At 46.5% G+C, this 21,044-nt stretch overlaps 1 protein-coding gene across 1 annotated transcript; it reads left to right on the forward strand.

Annotated features, from left to right (window-relative positions):
- Window positions 1-10,208: 10,208 nt before the first annotated feature.
- On the forward strand, window positions 10,209-20,836 carry TMEM263 (transmembrane protein 263). The gene is made up of 3 exons (XM_030214353.1): window positions 10,209-10,390; window positions 18,896-18,961; window positions 20,160-20,836. The coding sequence occupies exons 2-3, from the start codon at window positions 18,901-18,903 to the stop codon at window positions 20,444-20,446; spliced, it is 348 nt and encodes a 115-aa protein (XP_030070213.1). The 5' UTR covers window positions 10,209-10,390; window positions 18,896-18,900; the 3' UTR covers window positions 20,447-20,836.
- The last annotated feature ends 208 nt before the right edge of the window (window positions 20,837-21,044 follow it).

A 21,044-nucleotide genomic window follows, 5' to 3' on the forward strand; every position in this document is an offset into this window, starting at 1 on the left:
TTCAAAAGGTTCTCTGTGCTTCTTTCAGACATTCTCGGCTGGAGTCTTTCTACAAAGACATTTTGGGGAAATGCTTATGCTAACATTGCCCTAGACTGTTTAAAAGGTCAGGCTCATAGCCAGCAATTGTAAAAGACCTGTCCACTACAAGGAAATCTTAACTAGCCGGGCAGAAACTTAGGAGAGCAGAAAAACTAACAGTGTTACTAGGAGACAGAGGAACTAGCGGCCGGTTCACTTCAGAATGTGCAATTGGCATCTCCAGGGTGAGCCTTTCTTGTACAGAAGCCGTACCTAGGAACACGCATTCACTAAGCTTTCTTTTCAAAGACACAGAATTGGAAAAGGCTCTTACTAAATTAGGCCCAAAGTTTGTTTAAGCCTTGAAATTAGTCTAGCACAAACCATGTACGGTTTTAGTTTACTGAGTGCAGACAGCAGGCAACAGCTGGGGACCACTTCACATCCCACTGCTGGCATGCTGACACTTTCTTCCCCACCCTAAAATGCCAATATCAGTTGTCAACACTTTCACAGACAGGTCCAGGCTCTTCCCTAAAACCAACATGAAGGGACAACAAGACTGGGGAATTGGAATTCTCTTTCTTGGTGTCCTTTGGGCTCCTGAGCCTTCAGTTTTAATGTTAGTCGGACTGTTGCTTAATCGTGTTAACGAACACAGGGGTCCTTTTACTAAGCCGTGGTAAAAAGTGGCCTGCGGTAGTGTAGGCGCAGGTTTTGGGTGCGGGCAGAATTATTTTTCAGTGGACATGTAAAAAGGGCCTCTTTTTTCCCCCGAAAAATCAAAAATTGTCACGCATCCATTTTGGGTCTCTGACCTTCCACTAGCCATAGACCTAGCAGTAAAGAATTTGGGCAGTAATGACCTACGCGCATCAGATGCCACTTGCTGCATGTCCGCTACACACGCCGGAATAATATTTTTCAGATGCGTGTAGTAGACGCACCAAAAATGAAATTACCGCAAGAGCCACGCGGTAGTCGGTGGTAAGTTCATTATGCCATGCATTGGACACACGTAGATGCTTACGTGGCTCAGTAAAAGGGGCCAACAATTATGGCCCTTTTACAAAGGTGTGGCAAGACTACCCCATGGGTGGCACCAAATCAGCACTACCACGGGTCATGGCCAGTCACCCTGCACTAGTGTTGAGTTTAGCACATGGCGTTTCCTGCGCTAGAAAATATTGTTCTAATTTTCTAGTGTGGGGGCACAGTGTAGGCATGCCAGGCGGTAATCAGCCATTGCTACACGCTGTCCGATTGCCACTGGGTTAGCGCATGAACCCTTACCGCCTGCTAAATAGGTGATGGTAAGGTCTCAAGCAGTAAATTGCTACGCGTCAATATTTTTATTAGGTTACAGTCATTTACGACTTCCATTTAAAATAATGGAAATAGTGGCTACAGTAAAAAGTGGCCTCAGCATGCGGCAATTTCATGTGCCAACACTACGCAGCTTAGTAAAACAACCCTTTTAATGCATTAAGTTTCTGCATGATTAAAAATTTTAATCATAATTTATCAACAGCCAAAGCCAACACTGTAACTGCAACCCCCCCCCCCCCCCCAGGCGGTATGGCAGTTCATTCCTTCCTTTGCCTCCTCCATCTCTGGTCTTTCTAAAATTGTCTGAGTATGAGCAGCCTCTGCAATGCAAGCAGGCTTCCTCCGCTGGCCCCAAGAGCCTTCCTACAGTTGCGTCTCACCTTCTCAGAAACAGGAAGTTACATCAAAGGAGGTGGGACATGGCTGCAGGAAGCCTCTGAGAACCAGCAGAGGAAATCTGCTTGCATTGCAGACACTACCCACGACACAGGCAAATGTAGAAAATGACCGGAGGAGAAGGGAAGGGAGAGAGAGAACTGCCAAAAGGCTTGGGGGAGGAGGGGAGGGTTCAGAGGTACAGTTAACTCAGATTAAATTTTTTAAATCAGATTAATTGTGATTGAAAAGTTTAATTGTGGATGATACTTGTCCTTTGTTATAGTTATTCTGTTCCTGTTCAATTCTGTATCTGCAGGCACATCTACAAAAACATCTAAAACCAAACACAAGGAAAATGAACAATCTTCTGCTAAACTAGGACAAAGGTTTTAATTTCATTTCAGTTAAACATTTATGTTCTGATTTACCCTGAAGTTCAAGGTTGATTCCAGAAGTGCATAGCAAGGATAAAATACATCATTAGACAAAATGTAATAATCCACAAGTGCATACAAAACATCAAACCACTCCATTCATCCAACTTTGTTTGTGTTCAACGAGTGCATTCATGCAACCATAAGTTTCTGATAAGAACATAAGAGTAGCCATACTGGGTAAGACCAGTGATCCATTTAGCCTAGTATCCTGTTTCCAACAGTGGCCAAGCCAGGACACAAGTACCTGGCAGAAACCCAAATAGTAGCAACACTCCACGCTACCAATCCCAGGGTAAGCAGTTGCTTTCCCATGTCTGTCTCAATAGCAGACTATGGACTTTTCCTCCAGGAACTTGTCCAAACTGCTGTTACTACATCTTCTGGAAAAGAGTTCCAGAACTTAACTATTCGTTGAACGGAAAAATATTTCCTCCTAATTGTTTTTAAAGTATTTCTATGTAAGTTCCTTGAGTGTCCCCTAATCTCTGAGATATGAAAAATGAGGTACCACCAAAGTACCTTAAAACATCTCTAAAAAAAAGAAACAAATAAAATGGACAATAGGGAAGATCCCTGAGGTATCCCCTATTCCACTGGCCATAAGCCAAGAGTTGCCCTTGTCAAGGGACCTATAATTATCTTTTTTTTTTTTGTTGCATGAATCTTACAATCCAGCTCAGGACAGTGCCAGCTAATCCTACAGCACTTAATTGAGAGGACAATAAATCATGACGCTGAGTCAAACTGTTCCACAAAAGCCTGATGTCCACTGTCTATGATGGTCGTCACTTAAGTCACCAAAGCAGCCATCCCTGTTTCCATACTGTGTAGACTACGGAAGCCTGATTGAGTCACATCCACTAGACAATAATCAGAAAGATGTTGTTGCAGCTGGACAGTCACAGTTACTTCCACCATTCGGCATATTTGCTATCAGGTGATAATTAGAACATTGTGCGTCATCTACTTTATCCCCCTTCAATAAAGGAAGCAGCACCAGTCAACCTAACCCAAAGTCAAAGCATCTTTCTTGCAGAGACCAGTTTATCACATTTAGCAATCTAGAGATACAGATAACTCAGCATTTCCCTTAATATTCTGCTCAGCAGCCCTGGATTAACCATTAAGCAAAACAAGCACATGCTTAGAGCACTAAGGAAGGGGGGGGGGCACCACAGAGTATTTTCTCCTGGCTAACATGTCCTTAACTCTTCCACTGCCATCTGCCGCATCCATTATCCAGCCTGAATTTCCGTGTTTTTCTAATCATTTTAAACATATATAATGTTTAGTTTTGTACAATAATGATATTTCTCAGCACTTATTGAGTGTTAGGGGCCCTTTGACTAAGCGTAGGTATCTATGTGCGTCCAACGTGCGTCAGTTTTGAGTTACTGACCAGCTACCGTGCGGCCCTTGCGGTAATTTCATTTTTGACACTGAAAAATGATTCTGCGTGTGGCCAAAACACACGTCTACACTACCGCTGCAGGCCTTTGTAAAAGGGCCTCTTAATGTCTTGTCACTTAATCTATGGAAGGGCCGAGGGGCATCATTGTTGGGCTGTGCTTATGACATCAGTTGGACTTAATCCAGCCCTGCTGCTCAGACAAGAATCTATTAGACAGTTACCCTTGGCGTGTTTCTGAATCAATGCCATGACTGCCAAAAGGGAGACAAATGAAAGTTTATCCCAAATACAGCTTGTTAAACTTCCCACATCCCTCTGCGTGACCTTACTGAAACAGGGCTGTAGGACCTGGAACACTTCCTTGCGGTGTAATCACTTTGGAGCCCATTTCTAGCCTACAGAGGTCAGCAAATTTAAAGCTACTGATCCCCAAGAGCTGTTCAATGCTGGGTCTGATCCAAGCATGAAATAATATCCAGGTCTGTCCGGCTGCCAGAAGTTATCCAGGTGGTGGTAGATATTCAGACTGAAAATTGCTGCTAATCAGGTAAGTCCCAGTAAAGGAAGGAGGCAATTATGTGCCTTACCGAGCACCCTGCAAAATCTAATTGTAGTCAAGGATTTCTACACGAAATCACTGAGGACAGTTTCCTTGACCTTGCCTTCATTCTGCCCCTTTCAGCTGTGGGTGAAATACATGTCCTGTTTTGTGTACTTTTGATTGCTGAGGGGAGAAACAACTTTCTCCCGTTGTACGATTCCTTTATATGGTCCTACCACATGAACCGTATCCTACCACAACATCACCTTGCATTTGTTTACTCCGGAGTCTGCAAACAGCTCCGGCACTATGTAAGCCACATTGAGCCAGCAAATAGGTGGGAAAATGTGGGATACAAATGTAACAAATAAATATTTATTTTATTTATTTGTAGCATTTGTATCCCACATTTTCCCACCAATTTGCAGGCTCAATGTGGCTTACATTTGCTGTAATGGTGGTTGCCATTTCCGGGTAACAGAATTACAGATGGTATTATGTTAAGGTGTATACCTACATGGTAACATACATGGAACATAATATATAGAATAGATCATGATATATATATATACCATGTGCATACATATATGGTATAGCAGAGTGTATTATGGTATTGCATGAAGGTTCCTAAGTAATAGATTGGATTGTATTATACATTAGGACTTTGACTATAGAGAGACCCTGTTCGTCATAAGGTTTAAGGTGGTAGTGCTTGATCATTAATAGCAGAGAGTTTAAGCAGTCGTGCGATGAAAGTTCGGTTTTGTGTAGATCGTGTATAATGTTATTATTTAGTGTTCAAGATGGGTGCTTTTGATATGCCTTCTTGAAAAGATCTGTTTTCAGTAGCTTTCGAAAGATGGTTAGGTCTTGCGTTGTTTATACCCTTTGTTACATAGACAAATTCCTATGAAAACAGTTCTCCACAAAACCAAAGTGCTGTAAGAGATTCAAGACATAAGTGAAGAGGCCAAAAGCTACAATAAAATAATAATAATATTGCAATGACTAGATTCCTCTTGTACAGATTTACAAATGTTGCATTCGTCAAGTGTGTCTGTCCGAGGAGTCTTCTAATGTGGGTACACTGCCACCTAATGGCGGATGATAAGATTGTTCTGCTGCCCAAATGTAAAGCGTGAGATTTTGAAGTGAAAAAAACAAGAAAACAATTTGTGACACTTTCCCTGCAACATTCATTTATGTCCATGTCTGATTTATACGGTAAAATACAAGCATTCTCTCTTATTTTGTAGCCATCCCAATTGTATTTTTTTTTCTCTTTGATAAATCTCCTGGGGATAGAGCAGAACAAATTCTGGATGTAATGAACCCTCTTGAAGCCTTATTGAGCAACTGGCTGTGACTGTCAGCTGAGCAGGTCTAAAGACTCTTTCCTTAGCATTTTCTTTTTACAAATTTTTCTTACATTCCTGCATTTTATCTCCACCACCTTATTTTTGAACTTTATTTTCAGAATGTTTCAGTAATTTTCCTGACTTAAGATTAACCTTAATTGTAGTTTAATTTACTTATATTGCTCTGAACTGCCTTATCAAGTGTTATGCTTGTGTTGTATTTCAATAATCTTTAGAAAAAAATTATATATATAAGCATTCTTTAAAAATTTTTAATTTATGAGGGATGCAGCTAAATACCAAAAATCTGGACTGATTGGGGGTTGGCTCAGTCCGGATTTGTACATTTTCTGGATTCTCAGCCAGTACTTTTAAAATTAAAATGTTAGGAAGAATAAGGAGATGAACAGGTATCTAGCATCTCTGCGTCCCTCTTTCCCATCCAGCCTCTCTCTCTCTCTCTCTTTCCCATCTAGCGTCTGTCTCTTTTCCCATTCCAGCCTCTCTCTTTGTGTCTCTCTTCCCCATCCAGCATCACCCCACCTCTGTTTCTGCAGCTTAAGAAATGACCAGAGCCCAAAGGAGGTGGCCCAGGGGCCTGAGCCCAAAGCAGGGCCGCCGAGAGGGGGAGGCAGGGGGGACAAAATTCCCCGGGCCCAGGCCTCCAAGGGGGGCCCGACTCTGCAGTCCAAGGTCTCACCCACCCACCCTTGGCTCCATCGACAGCCCCCCTCTGCCCACCACCAGGCCCCCCTGCATTCAAATCACAGCGCCTCACTTCCGTGTGAAAGCGCAGTGGCAGATCGCCTCCCTTCAGGCATTCCCTCCCTGTGTCCCGCCCTCGTCTGATGTAACTTCCTGTTTCCACGAGGGCGGGACACAGGGAGGGAAGTGTGCGGGTGGAGACTGGGGACTGCGGCAGCGCGGTGACCTCAGAGGGGCAGGGGTGGCGGCAGGGCCCTGGGGGTGGCCTTGCCCCGAGCCCGGCCCAGTCTCTCGGTGGCCCTGGCCCAAAGTAGAAGTAAATCAATTTTTTATTTGTACCAAAAATACAAAGACTAAGGGACATTTGAGGAAGTTACATGGAAATACTTTAAAACAAATATTTTTTCACGCAATGAATAGTTAAGCTCTAGAACTCACTGCCGGATGATGTGGTAACAGCGGTTAGCATACCTGGGTTTAAAAAAAATTTGGACAGATTCCTGGAGGAAAAGTCCATAGTCTGCTATTGAGACAGACATGGGGAAGCAACTGCTTGCTTCGGGATTGGTAGCATGGCATGTTGCTGCTAATTGGGTTTCTGCCAGGTACTTGTGACCTGGCTGTGGCCACTGTTTGGAAAACAAGATACTGGGCTAGATGGACTATTGGTCTGACCCAGTATGGCTACTCTTATGCTCTTATGTTCCAACTGCAAAGTGATGCATGCAGGAAAACGAAACCTGAACTATACTTACGTGATGCAAGGTTCCACATTAGGAGTCATTGCCCAGGAAAAGGATCTAGGTGTCATCATTGAAACCCTCTGCTCAGTGTGCAGCGGCATCTACGAAAGCAAATAGAATGTTAGGAATTATTAGGAAAGGAATGGAAAACAATAATTATAATGTTATAATGCCTTTGTATTGTTCCATGGTGCGACTGCACCTCGAATACTATGGACACCACATCTCAAAAAAGATATAGCAGAATTAGAAAAGGTACAGAGAAGGGCAACAAAAATTATAAAGGGGATGGGACGACTTTCCTATGAGGAAAGGCTAAAGCAGCTAGGGCTCATCAGCTTGGAGAAGAGCCGGCTGAGGGGGAGATATGACAGAGGTCTATAAAATACTGAGTGGAGTGGAACAGGTAGACGTGAATCACTTGTTTACTCTTTCCAAAAATACTAGGACTAGGGGGCACACAATGAAGCTACTAAATAGTAAATTTAAAACAAACTGGAGAAAATATTTCTTCACTAAACATGTAATTAAACACTGGAATTTGTTGCCAGAGAATGTGGTAAGAGCAGTTAGCTTAGCAGGATTTTAAAAAGGTTTGGATAATTTCCTAAAAGGCAAGTCCATAAGCCATTTATTGTTTTGTTACATTTGTACCCTGTGCTTTCCCACTCGTGGCAGGCTCAATGCGGCTTACATATTGTATACAAGTAATGGAGGGTTAAGTGACTTGCCCAGAATCACAAGGAGTTGCCTGTGCCTGAAGTGGGAATTGAACTCGGTTCCTCAGGACCAAAGTCCACCACCCTAACCACTAGGCCACTCCTCATTTCTAGGATAAGCAGCATAAAATGTAATGTACTGTTCTGGGATCTTGCAGGTACTTGTGACCTGGACTGGCTACTGTTGGGAACAAGATACTGGGCTTGATGGACCTTCGGGCTTTCCCATTATGGCAATGGTTATGTTCTTATGCTCTTATGAAAGTGAAAACATTAGTGTTGGGGATGACAATAGATCCTGTAAAAACCCCACTATCCCCTCTTTTTGTTTTTTCAGTCCATTGTTTTTATGGAGGGATCCATGGTACACTGTGAGGTCCATCACCCTTCAAACTAGATTCCATAATAGACTCTGTGCTCTGTCTCAGACTTCTAGTGCTGAGTGTGGCATCTCAATATGACTTGTGCACAAATGTCATCTTCGCTCCTGGTGATAATATCCCTCATACCTCTGTTGTGTGAAGATGTTTCATATGCATCACATGGGAACACTGAGCTACCTATTATGTGCTGCAACAGAATATTGTAGGCTAGGAGAGACATTTTCCTAACCCATCCTCCTCCAGTCCTCGTATCTTACCTTGCATCAGCTGTTACTTCCATTTTGCATATTACCAACATTGCTGCTGTGAACAAAGGCATCCATAAACATTGTTGGATTGAGTAAGGGCAGGTGCTCCCTAAATATTGTGTGCTTAGTAACTACCTTAACTGTAAAGTGCAATTCCACATTTCTTCTATGAGAGACACTGACCAGAGTAAGGGATAATACTATATAGCAGGCACTAAAGTTACTTGTCGATTGTGCATGTAAATAATCAAAAGAATGGCATATATGTGACTGTTTCTGGGAAAAGGTGACTAAAATAGTGGATCCAAAACAGTGGTGTAGCCACGGGGGCGGGGGTCTCAGGAGCCTGGGCCCCCTCACCTTCATCTTGGCCCCCTCTGCTTTAATGACTGGCAGAGATGCCAAGCCCCTCTAGTCAAAGAAGTCTCGTGCATGAGTCCTGCCTGTAAGTCAGCAGGTGCACTTTATTCGCTAATAGTGTCTCTTCAGCGTAGGCTCAATTCAGCGACTGAACTGAGCATGTGCAGAAGTGCCAACATCAGTGGCTGAAGTGCACCACCAACTTAAGCACTGCTCTGGCAGCACAAGCGGGACTCGTGTAGGAGACCTGTTCAACTGGCGGGGCTTGACATCCCCACCAGCAAAGGTATGCTTTAATGTGGCTGTGGGGACTGCAGGGACAGTGGAGGAGGAGAGAGAAAAAATCTGGTTTCCTCAGTTCACCTTTGCCCTCCCCCAAATGGACTTCTGGCTATGCTCCTGATCCAAAATGTTGAGAATGGCAGATTTTTCATGTAATGGGTCCATCAGCCACCTGAAAACTTTACACATCGGAACTTCTATAACTTTTTAGTGGCCTAGTGGTTAGAGCACTGGTCTTGCAATCCAGAGGTGGCCAGTTCAAATCCCACTGCTGCTCCTTGTGATCTTGGACAAGTCACTTAACTCTCCATTGCCTCAGATACAAACTTAGCTTGTGAGTCCTCCTGGGACAGAGAAATATCCAGAGTACCTGAATGTAACTCACCTTGAGCTACTACTGAAAAAGGTGTGAGCAAAATCTAAATAAATAAAATAAACATAAAGGGATGGGGTTTGGACTATTGTATTACAAACTGCCTAATAAAATTCATGAAGATTTAATTTTTTGTTTCTGTAGATTTTAAGCACCTTTCCCCATAGATGGCCACATATGTGTGTATGTGCCAGCATTATGTAAGTATGTGCAATAGTGTGTAGCTTGCAAGGAGCCATATGGGTGCAGGGCAGACATGCACATAACTTATGCACAAAAAGTTAGTTATGCACATACTTCCACAACATAGGTGCAGACATTTACACCAGCTCTGTGGCTTCTATAAGTGTTCGTAATAGTATTTTATACAGGAAAGTAGGCACCTATAGAAAATGCACCAATGAAGTGCATCTGTGCTGCTATTTCTAGGCACAGTTATTGAATTACTTCCTAACTGCTAAGATCTATATTAACTGTTAGTGCATACTAAAAGGGTAATTGTACAAATGAAGAGGCCATGCAAACAACCAGAATAATGGCATATATGGGGGTTTGTGTAGTCATATGTGCAAATGCCAATACTTGGGCTATGGGTGAAATGTTGATGCTGTGTAGTTTGAAGATGGATCATGTACCACATGGACAGAGTGTGGGCAAAGTGCACAGTTACTGCAAGTCGTCGCACTTTATGTAAACTGTGCATTAACAGTCCCAGATGCCCTTATTTTGGCACCTTGTTCTAGTATGTGCGAACGGTGCGTCACGTGCAGGTTGCAAGGTGGGAACTCCGGGCTCGTGCATCAAGAGCAACTTTAGCGCCTTCTCACAAAGCAGCACCTCCGGCGGCGCGTGCGCTTACAAATGTATTTAACAGCACGCGCCGCCAACTACGTCCGCCTTCTTCCTACCCTCTGATTGGCTGCGCGGGAGTGACGTAGGAGGCGCCACGTCGGCAGCTGCCGCGGTGCTGGGATTTCGTCGTTACAGTTAACGGGGCGCTCGTTGCTGCCTCGGAACCGGCTGTGAGAGGTGGGGGCAGCAGAACCCAGCGATACCACCTGCAAACCCTGAGCTGGCCGGTACCGGTAACAACGTCCAGCAGGTGAGTCTGAGGAAAAGCAGAACAAGAACCCCCGAGACCCAGAACCGCTCGGTTCCATCATTCCCACAGCTCCAGCGATGCACAAAGAGCGCGAGACTGGTGGAGCAGCCGAACCGCAACTGGGTTCATTCGAAACCAGCACCAGCTTCACTCTTCTCACACCCTCCACCAGAACCAGAACCACCTTCACTCTGTCACACACCCTCCAGAACCAGCTTCACTTTCACACACCCTCCACCGCCTCCAGAACCAGCACCACCTTCACTCTGTCACACACCCTCCACCGCCTCCAGAACCACCTTCACTCTGTCACACACCCTCCACCGCCTCCAGAACCACCTTCACTCTGTCACACACCCTCCAGAACCAGAACCACCTTCACTCTGTCACACACCCTCCACCGCCTCCAGAACCACCTTCACTCTGTCACACACCCTCCAGAACACGCACCACCTTTACTCTTGTCACACACCCTCCAGAACCAGCACCACCTTCACTCTGTCACACACCCTCCAGAACCACTCTCACACACACCCTCCACCAGAACCAGAACCACCTTCACTCTGTCTCACACCCTCTAGAACCAGCTTCACTTTCACACACCCTCCACCGCCTCCAGAACCAGCACCACCTTCACTCTGTCACACACCCTCCACCAGAACCAGAACCACCTTCACTCTGTCACACACCCTCCAGAACCAGCTTCACTTTCACACACCCTCCACCGCCTCCAGAACCAGAACCACCTTCACTCTGTCACACACCCTCCACCAGAACCAGAACCACCTTCACTCTGTCTCACACCCTCTAGAACCAGCTTCACTTTCACACACCCTCCACCGCCTCCAGAACCAGCACCACCTTCACTCTGTCACACACCCTCCACCAGAACCAGAACCACCTTCACTCTGTCACACACCCTCCAGAACCAGCTTCACTTTCACACACCCTCCACCGCCTCCAGAACCAGAACCACCTTTACTCTGTCACACACCCTCCAGAACCAGCACCACCTTCACTCTGTCACACACCCTCCACCGCCTCCAGAACCACCTTCACTCTGTCACACACCCTCCACCGCCTCCAGAACCACCTTCACTCTGTCACACACCCTCCAGAACCAGAACCACCTTCACTCTGTCACACACCCTCCACCGCCTCCAGAACCACCTTCACTCTGTCACACACCCTCCAGAACACGCACCACCTTCACTCTGTCTCACACCCTCCAGAACCAACACCACTCTGTCACACACCCTCTAGAACCAGCTTCACTTTCACACACCCTCCACCGCCTCCAGAACCAGCACCACCTTCACTCTGTCACACACCCTCCACCAGAACCAGAACCACCTTCACTCTGTCACACACCCTCCAGAACCAGCTTCACTTTCACACACCCTCCACCGCCTCCAGAACCAGCACCACCTTCACTCTGTCACACACCCTCCACCGCCTCCAGAACCACCTTCACTCTGTCACACACCCTCCACCGCCTCCAGAACCACCTTCACTCTGTCACACACCCTCCAGAACCAGAACCACCTTCACTCTGTCACACACCCTCCACCGCCTCCAGAACCACCTTCACTCTGTCACACACCCTCCAGAACACGCACCACCTTTACTCTTGTCACACACCCTCCAGAACCAGCACCACCTTCACTCTGTCACACACCCTCCAGAACCACTCTCACACACACCCTCCACCAGAACCAGAACCACCTTCACTCTGTCTCACACCCTCTAGAACCAGCTTCACTTTCACACACCCTCCACCGCCTCCAGAACCAGCACCACCTTCACTCTGTCACACACCCTCCACCAGAACCAGAACCACCTTCACTCTGTCACACACCCTCCAGAACCAGCTTCACTTTCACACACCCTCCACCGCCTCCAGAACCAGAACCACCTTCACTCTGTCACACACCCTCCACCAGAACCAGAACCACCTTCACTCTGTCTCACACCCTCTAGAACCAGCTTCACTTTCACACACCCTCCACCGCCTCCAGAACCAGCACCACCTTCACTCTGTCACACACCCTCCACCAGAACCAGAACCACCTTCACTCTGTCACACACCCTCCAGAACCAGCTTCACTTTCACACACCCTCCACCGCCTCCAGAACCAGAACCACCTTTACTCTGTCACACACCCTCCAGAACCAGCACCACCTTCACTCTGTCACACACCCTCCACCGCCTCCAGAACCACCTTCACTCTGTCACACACCCTCCACCGCCTCCAGAACCACCTTCACTCTGTCACACACCCTCCAGAACCAGAACCACCTTCACTCTGTCACACACCCTCCACCGCCTCCAGAACCACCTTCACTCTGTCACACACCCTCCAGAACACGCACCACCTTCACTCTGTCTCACACCCTCCAGAACCAACACCACTCTGTCACACACCCTCTAGAACCAGCTTCACTTTCACACACCCTCCACCGCCTCCAGAACCAGCACCACCTTCACTCTGTCACACACCCTCCACCAGAACCAGAACCACCTTCACTCTGTCACACACCCTCCAGAACCAGCTTCACTTTCACACACCCTCCACCGCCTCCAGAACCAGAACCACCTTCACTCTGTCACACACCCTCCACCAGAACCAGAACCACCTTCACTCTGTCTCACACCCTCTAGAACCAGCTTCACTTTCACACACCCTCCACCGCCTCCAGAACCAGCACCACCTTCACTCTGTCACACACCCTCCACCAGAACCAGAACCACCTTCACTCTGTCACACACCCTCCAGAACCAGCTTCACTTTCACACACCCTCCACCGCCTCCAGAACCAGAACCACCTTTACTCTGTCACACACCCTCCAGAACCAGCACCACCTTCACTCTGTCACACACCCTCCACCGCCTCCAGAACCACCTTCACTCTGTCACACACCCTCCACCGCCTCCAGAACCACCTTCACTCTGTCACACACCCTCCAGAACACGCACCACCTTCACTCTGTCTCACACCCTCCAGAACCAACACCACTCTGTCACACACCCTCTAGAACCAGCTTCACTCTTGTCACACACCCTCCAGAACCAGCACCACCTTCACTCTGTCACACACCCTCCAGAACACGCACCACCTTTACTCTGTCACACACCCTCCAGAACACGCACCACCTTCACTCTGACACACACCCTCCAGAACCAGCACCAGCTTCACTCTGACACACACCCTCCAGAACCAGAACCACCTTTACTCTGTCACACACCCTCCAGAACCAGCTTCACTCGCACACACGCTCCACCACCTCCAGAACCACCTTCACTCCCACACACCCTCCAGAACCAGCTTCACTCTTGTCACACACCCTCCAGAACCAGCACCAGCTTCACTCACACACACCCTCCAGAACCAGCACCAGCTTCACTCACACACACCCTCCAGAACCAGAACCACCTTTACTCTGACACACACCCTCCAGAACCAGAACCACCTTTACTCTGTCACACACCCTCCAGAACCAGCACCAGCTTCACTCTGACACACACCCTCCAGAACCACCTTTACTCTGTCACACACCCTCCAGAACCAGAACCACCTTTACTCTGTCACACACCCTCCAGAACCAGCTTCACTCGCACACACGCTCCACCACCTCCAGAACCACCTTCACTCCCACACACCCTCCAGAACCAGCTTCACTCACACACACCCTCCAGAACCAGCACCACAGTCACTCGCACACACACCCAGAACCAGCTTCACTTTGACACACACCCTCCAGAACCAGCACCAGCTTCACTCTCTCACACACCCTCCACCAGAACCAGCACCATCTTCACTCACACACACCCTCCAGAACCAGCTTCACTCTGTCACACACCCACCAGAACCAGCTTCACTATCACACACCCTCCAGAACCAGCTTCACTCTGTCACACACCCTCCACCGCCACCAGAACCACCTTCACTCTGTCACATACCCTCTAGAACCACCTTTACTGTGTCTCACACCCTCCAGAACCAGCTCCACCTTCACTCTTGTCACACACCCTCCAGAACCAGCTTCACTCTGTCACACACCCACCAGAACCAGCTTCACTATCACACACCCTCCAGAACCAGCTTCACTCTGTCACACACCCTCCACCGCCACCAGAACCACCTTCACTCTGTCACATACCCTCTAGAACCACCTTTACTGTGTCTCACACCCTCCAGAACCAGCTCCACCTTCACTCTTGTCACACACCCTCCACCAGAACCAGAACCACCTTCACTCTGACACACACCCTCCAGAACCAGCACCAGCTTCACTCTGACACACACCCTCCAGAACCAGAACCACCTTTACTCTGTCACACACCCTCCAGAACCAGAACCACCTTTACTCTGTCACACACCCTCCAGAACCAGCTTCACTCGCACACACGCTCCACCACCTCCAGAACCACCTTCACTCCCACACACCCTCCAGAACCAGCTTCACTCTTGTCACACACCCTCCAGAACCAGCACCAGCTTCACTCACACACACCCTCCAGAACCAGCACCAGCTTCACTCACACACACCCTCCAGAACCACCTTTACTCTGACACACACCCTCCAGAACCAGAACCACCTTTACTCTGTCACACACCCTCCAGAACCAGCACCAGCTTCACTCTGACACACACCCTCCAGAACCAGAACCACCTTTACTCTGTCACACACCCACCAGAACCAGCTTCACTATCACACACCCTCCAGAACCAGCTTCACTCTGTCACACACCCACCAGAACCAGCTTCACTATCACACACCCTCCAGAACCAGCTTCACTCTGTCACACACCCTCCACCGCCACCAGAACCACCTTCACTCTGTCACATACCCTCTAGAACCACCTTTACTGTGTCTCACACCCTCCAGAACCAGCTCCACCTTCACTCTGTCACACACCCTCCAGAACCAGCACCACCTTCACTCTGTCACACACCCTCCAGAACCACCTTCACTCTCACACACCCTCCACCGCCTCCAGAACCAGCTTCACTCTTGTGACACACCCTCCAGAACCAGCACCACAGTCACTCTCACACACCCTCTAGAACCAGCACCAGCTTCACTCTGTCACACACCCACCAGAACCAGCTTCACTCTCACACACGCTCCACCACCAGAACCACCTTCACTCTGTCACACACCCTTCACCACCAGAACCACCTTCACTCTCACACACCCTCCACCGCCTCCAGAACCAGCTTCACTCTTGTGACACACCCTCCAGAACCAGCACCACAGTCACTCTCACACACCCTCTAGAACCAGCACCAGCTTCACTCTGTCACACACCCACCAGAACCAGCTTCACTCTCACACACGCTCCACCACCAGAACCACCTTCACTGTCACACACCCTTCACCACCAGCACCACCTTCACTCCGACACACCCTCCAGAACCAGAACCACCTTCACTCTGTCACACACCCTTCACCACCAGCACCACCTTCACTCTCACACACCCTCCAGAACCAGCTTCACTCTTGTCATACACCCTCCACCAGAACCAGCACCATCTTCACTCACACACACCCTCCAGAACCAGCTTCACTCTCACACACCCACCAGAACCAGCTTCACTGTCACACACCCTCCAGAACCAGCTTCACTCTTGTCACACACCCTCCAGAACCAGCACCACCTTCACTCTATCACACACCCTCCACCGCCTCCAGAACCAGATTCACTCTGTCACACACCCTCCACCACCTCCAGAACCAGAACCACCTTCACTCTGTCACACACCCTCCAGAACCACCTTCACTCTGTCACACACCCTCCACCGCCTCCAGAACCACCTTCACTCTGTCACACACCCTCCAGAACCAGAACCACCTTCACTCTGTCTCACACCCTCCACTTTCTCCAGAACCAGAACTACCTTCACTGTCACACACACACCACCAGAACCAGCACCAGCATCACTCGTCATACACCCTCCAGAACCAGCACCAGAATCACTCTGTCACACACCCTCCAGAACCACCTTCAGTCTGTCACACAGCCTCCAGAACCAGAACCACTTTCACTCTGTCACACACACTCCACCACCTCCAGAACCAGCACCATCGTCAATGTCACACACCCTCCAGAACCAGCACCAGCTTCACTCTGTCACACACCCTCCACCGCCACCAGAACCACCTTCACTCTCTCACACCCTTCACCGCTTCCAGAACCAGAACCACCTTCACTCTGTCACACACCCTCCACCGCCTTCAGAACCACCTTCACTCTGTCACACACCCTCCACCGCCTCCAGAACCAGAACTACCTTCACTCTGTCACACACCCTCCACCGCCTTCAGAACCAGCACCACCTACACTCTGTCACACACCCTCCACTTCCTCCAGAACCAGAACTACCTTCACTGTCACACACCCACCACCAGCACCAGCTTCACTCTCACACACCCTCCACCGCCTCCAGAACCACCTTCAGATACAGCACCACCTGCTTTATTCTTAGGATTTATTTACTTCCTTTTGAAGGAATTCAAACAGTGTCCAGCAAGAATAAGTCAAACATAAGCAATCAGAGCAGTAAAAATATGCAATTGTATTACCTAACAAGCTAATCAGCTTTAATTGACACTTAAGCAATTGAAACTGATTGGCATTAATTAGAATTTACGTGCACAGCTTGCTAGACGTAGTCTGTAAAGTGGTGTCTGCAAATTCTTATGGCACTGCCAAAAAGGGGGCATGGCCATGGGCAGACATAGTAACAGAGTAACATAGTAGATGACGGCAGAAAAAGACCTGCGTGGTCCATCCAGTCTGCCCAACAAGATAAACTCATATGTGCTACTTTTTGTGTATACCTTACCTTGATTTGTATCTGTCATTTTCAGGGCACAGACCGTAGAAGTCTGCCCAGCACTAGCTCCGCCTCCCACCACTGGTTCCGCCACCCAGACTGTAGGCATTCCGAAAATCTATAGAATACACCTACTCAGCGCCAAGTTTTACTTGGCGTAAATGGATGTGCCTGGACTTAGGTGCCGGCATGGCTGCTAGGCATATTTTATAAATCAGCTAGGCGTATTCTATAAACCATGCCAAAATCTAGGCGCAGTTTACAGAATATACCTAGATGGAAATATTTTCAGTTCTGATGGGGTTTTTTCGGGCTTTATATATAGAATTTAGTCCTATACGTGTAAAAATACAATGCATGTTTTTCATGGGTGATATGAAGAGGGATCTATTCACAGAAATAGAGAAAATTATCCATGGAGACGCACCAGCTTACATGTCTGACCTAATAGACCTACCACCTAGGAATGCCAAAAGATCATCCCGCACATTCCTTGATCTGCACTTCCCCAGTTGCAAAGGAATGAAATACAAACTAATGCATGCGTCAAACTTCACCTACCTGAGCACACAGTTATGGAACGCACTGCTGCGCAGCTTGAAATCGATCCACGAAAGAACGAACTTCCGCATATTACTGAAGACCCATCTTTTTGATAGAGCATATCAAAAAGATCAACCCATGTGAATATGCACAACTCGCCTATCTAACTTCAGAACTGTTTCTTAACATCTGCTTGTATACTAATACTTTGCTTTTATCATCATGCTACCAAGATCATGTAATACTAAATGTTTATTTTACTAACATTCTTCCACTACTCATGATGTATTGTAAGCCACTTTGAGCCTGCAAAGAGGTGGGATAAGGTGGGATACAAATGCAATAAATAATAATAATGTGGGGAGAAGAAAAGAAGGTTTGGGGGAGGGGTGTTCTACTACTACCTCAAACTAAGATGGCCAAGAAAGAACATCTAGATGTCAATGTCAAATAAGTGGAAGAGTGGCCTAGTTGTTAAAGCAGCGGGCTAAGAACCGTCAAAACCAAGGTTGAAATACCTGTAACGTTAACTCCATTTGTTATCATGCTGCCAGACCGGTCCACACCAGTGGGTTGTATTAGCATACCAACAGACGGGAGGCAGAGAAATTTTGAATATTAGTTATATCACTGATACAAGGAGTGACATAGCATGGCAATAGCTATTGCTATAGGAAAGTGCTATTTCTTGGTTGTGCTCAAATGTTTAAAGAAATTTTGTTGCATTTCTTTTAAATCTCACAGCAAAATTTTATATCATCTTGCTTTGACTTAGGGCCTCAGCTGCAGACATCACCATGCCAAAGACATGCTCACTTTTTGATAGAATTTACAGTATTTATTACCCTCGGCTTTCACTTTATCACCAGACTGAGAACAACTGAAATGATGTAACGTTTTTTGGTTTACCTCTGGATCAACTACCAACCTTTCTTTAGTCAATTATATTGAAGAGGGTTGAACTTGATCAACTCCAATTTTTTGTTTTTTTACAACCAAGCCCCACAAATGTGTCCTTGGGGGGAGGGGGGAGTTGACATGTATATGATGGATCAAGAATATCCACATTCTTGTGTAGCATAAGACAATCTGAATGTAACACCTAGTCTTTATTTTTAGGCACCATGAACTCTTCAAACAAGCTGGAAGAAGTTCCCTCCTACCTTCAAGAAGAGCCCCCTGAAAGTATGTAATTTAATGTATACATACAGTAAACACTGGATAAAGGTGAAGCAAACTTCCATTCTGTCCTAGAACACATTGTGTCTGTGTAGTGTTAGTAGGGAAATCCTTTGACAGAATTCTGTCTTTTGTTCTCGGTTTAGTTGAACATAGCAAATGATGGCAGATAATGAATGTTACTATGCTGTGGCCATAATAAAACCAATCTTCAGACTTTTGGCATGCTGTTTGTGGAAACTTAGCTTGTATATATGATATTGTGTTCCAAGATCGCATCATATATAATGTCCACCATTTTGAAGACCCAATTCATCTGTTGAAAATTAACAGATTAGTTTTTTTGTTGTTGTTTTTTCATGAGACGACATTGCAAGAACAGAGGTCAATCACATTAGAAACAAACAGCAACCCAAGGAAGAGTCAAAGGGGCAGCCAATGGAGGCGCACAAGGGAGTGCAACCACTCCTTAGATGAGCTTCTGCAGCAATGCAAGTTAGGTCGTAGTGTTAGGGTAGCTATCGGGCATGGAGCTATTGTCATATTTTTATCATTCTTTCATATTGAAAGTGTAGAGCATTTCTTCTCTAATCTCTCCTTGAGGAACACTTAGGTTTTCAGGATTGTTGCAGTGAATATTCCTGAGATGCATATTAGTAGTGGTAATCCTGAAAACCCAATTAGCTAGGGTGGTCCTCCAGGAGAAAGTTGAAAGCATGGTGTAGAGTATATTGTGTAAATCAGTGACAATCCTACTTTAATTCTGAATTATATTTCATAAACAGCAGAATGTGAAAAATATAAAAAGGGTTTCAGATAAAGAAGGGCATGGCACTTACAAAGTAAACCAACAAATAGTCCTGGTCATGAGATAACCAAGAGATGAGAGAAAAACTTGGATCCTGGTATGGCAAAGATAAATTATTCAAAATGTGTACCCAGCCATGTTTCTGCAGTCACCTGCATCAGGGATATGGTATATACATGAACTTTGCTAATCAAAATAAGGCTGTATGTTGCAGGAGAAGTCCACAAACCGAAAGTGTATGCAAAATACTTTGAGCTCTTGGACTGATTTCCTGTGGGAAGACTTTTACAAGTTGCTGTATTTTCCACCCTAGCATTTAGTAATGTTAGCAGTTAAACCTTCCATTTCTTCTGATGTCAGATACTGACAGGAGTGCATTCTTATTTTATGCATTAGATGTCCTGAAAGACCATCCTCAGCAACAGCCTGGAATGCTTTCTCGTGTAACTGGTGGCATCTTCAGCATAACCAAAGGAGCTGTGGGAGCCACCATTGGAGGTGTAGCATGGATTGGAGGGAAAAGTTTTGAGGTGACCAAAACAGCTGTTACATCTGTACCTGCCATGGGAGTGGGCCTTGTGAAAGGAGGCGTCTCTGCTGTCACTGGTGGTGTTAGTGCGATCGGAACTGCTGTCTCAAGTAAAGTACCCTTGACTGGAAAAAAGAAGGACAAATCTGACTGAAGGAATGATTTCAGCTACAAGTCTGACCTAATATCACATGCTTGGCATAAAATGTGCTCAGATATGGACTAAAGGAAAGCTGTGTGTTTGACAGTTACATCAAGAGCAATCCTAGTCCATGATTTGCTTTCACCTAGAAGCAGTACAAGAGGCCTGTGTATGCACAGTATGAGGGATCGCTAAAAGTAATGAGGCTTATTTCCAAATGCAGATGAATAGTAAGATACAAGATTTCACTTATTCATTTGCTGTTTCCTTCTCAAGTTTGAACTGAAATTGTGAATATCTGAATTGACTGTGCAGGCTTTTGCAATACATTGTACTTGATGTGCCAGCTGCCTTTCTGAGGTTCCTCTGCTAGTACCTTTTGATAAAGAATGAAATTGTGTATATCATGTAGTATGTCTCCTACTTGCTTCGATAATATGCCTGCTGTTTGGGGAAAACATTTAAACTGCAGGCTCAAAAACAGATATGTGGTGCCCAACACACTAGAAAGGCACAATAAGAAAAAAAATGTCTTAAAAAGATGAAAATTATTAGATGCATTCAAGTGTATCATTTTAATCATGAAAACTTTCCAGTTACAAGCAATAGT

The sequence above is a fragment of the Microcaecilia unicolor genome, chromosome 9 (assembly GCF_901765095.1).
Source record: "Microcaecilia unicolor chromosome 9, aMicUni1.1, whole genome shotgun sequence".
Classification (NCBI taxonomy): domain Eukaryota; kingdom Metazoa; phylum Chordata; class Amphibia; order Gymnophiona; family Siphonopidae; genus Microcaecilia; species Microcaecilia unicolor.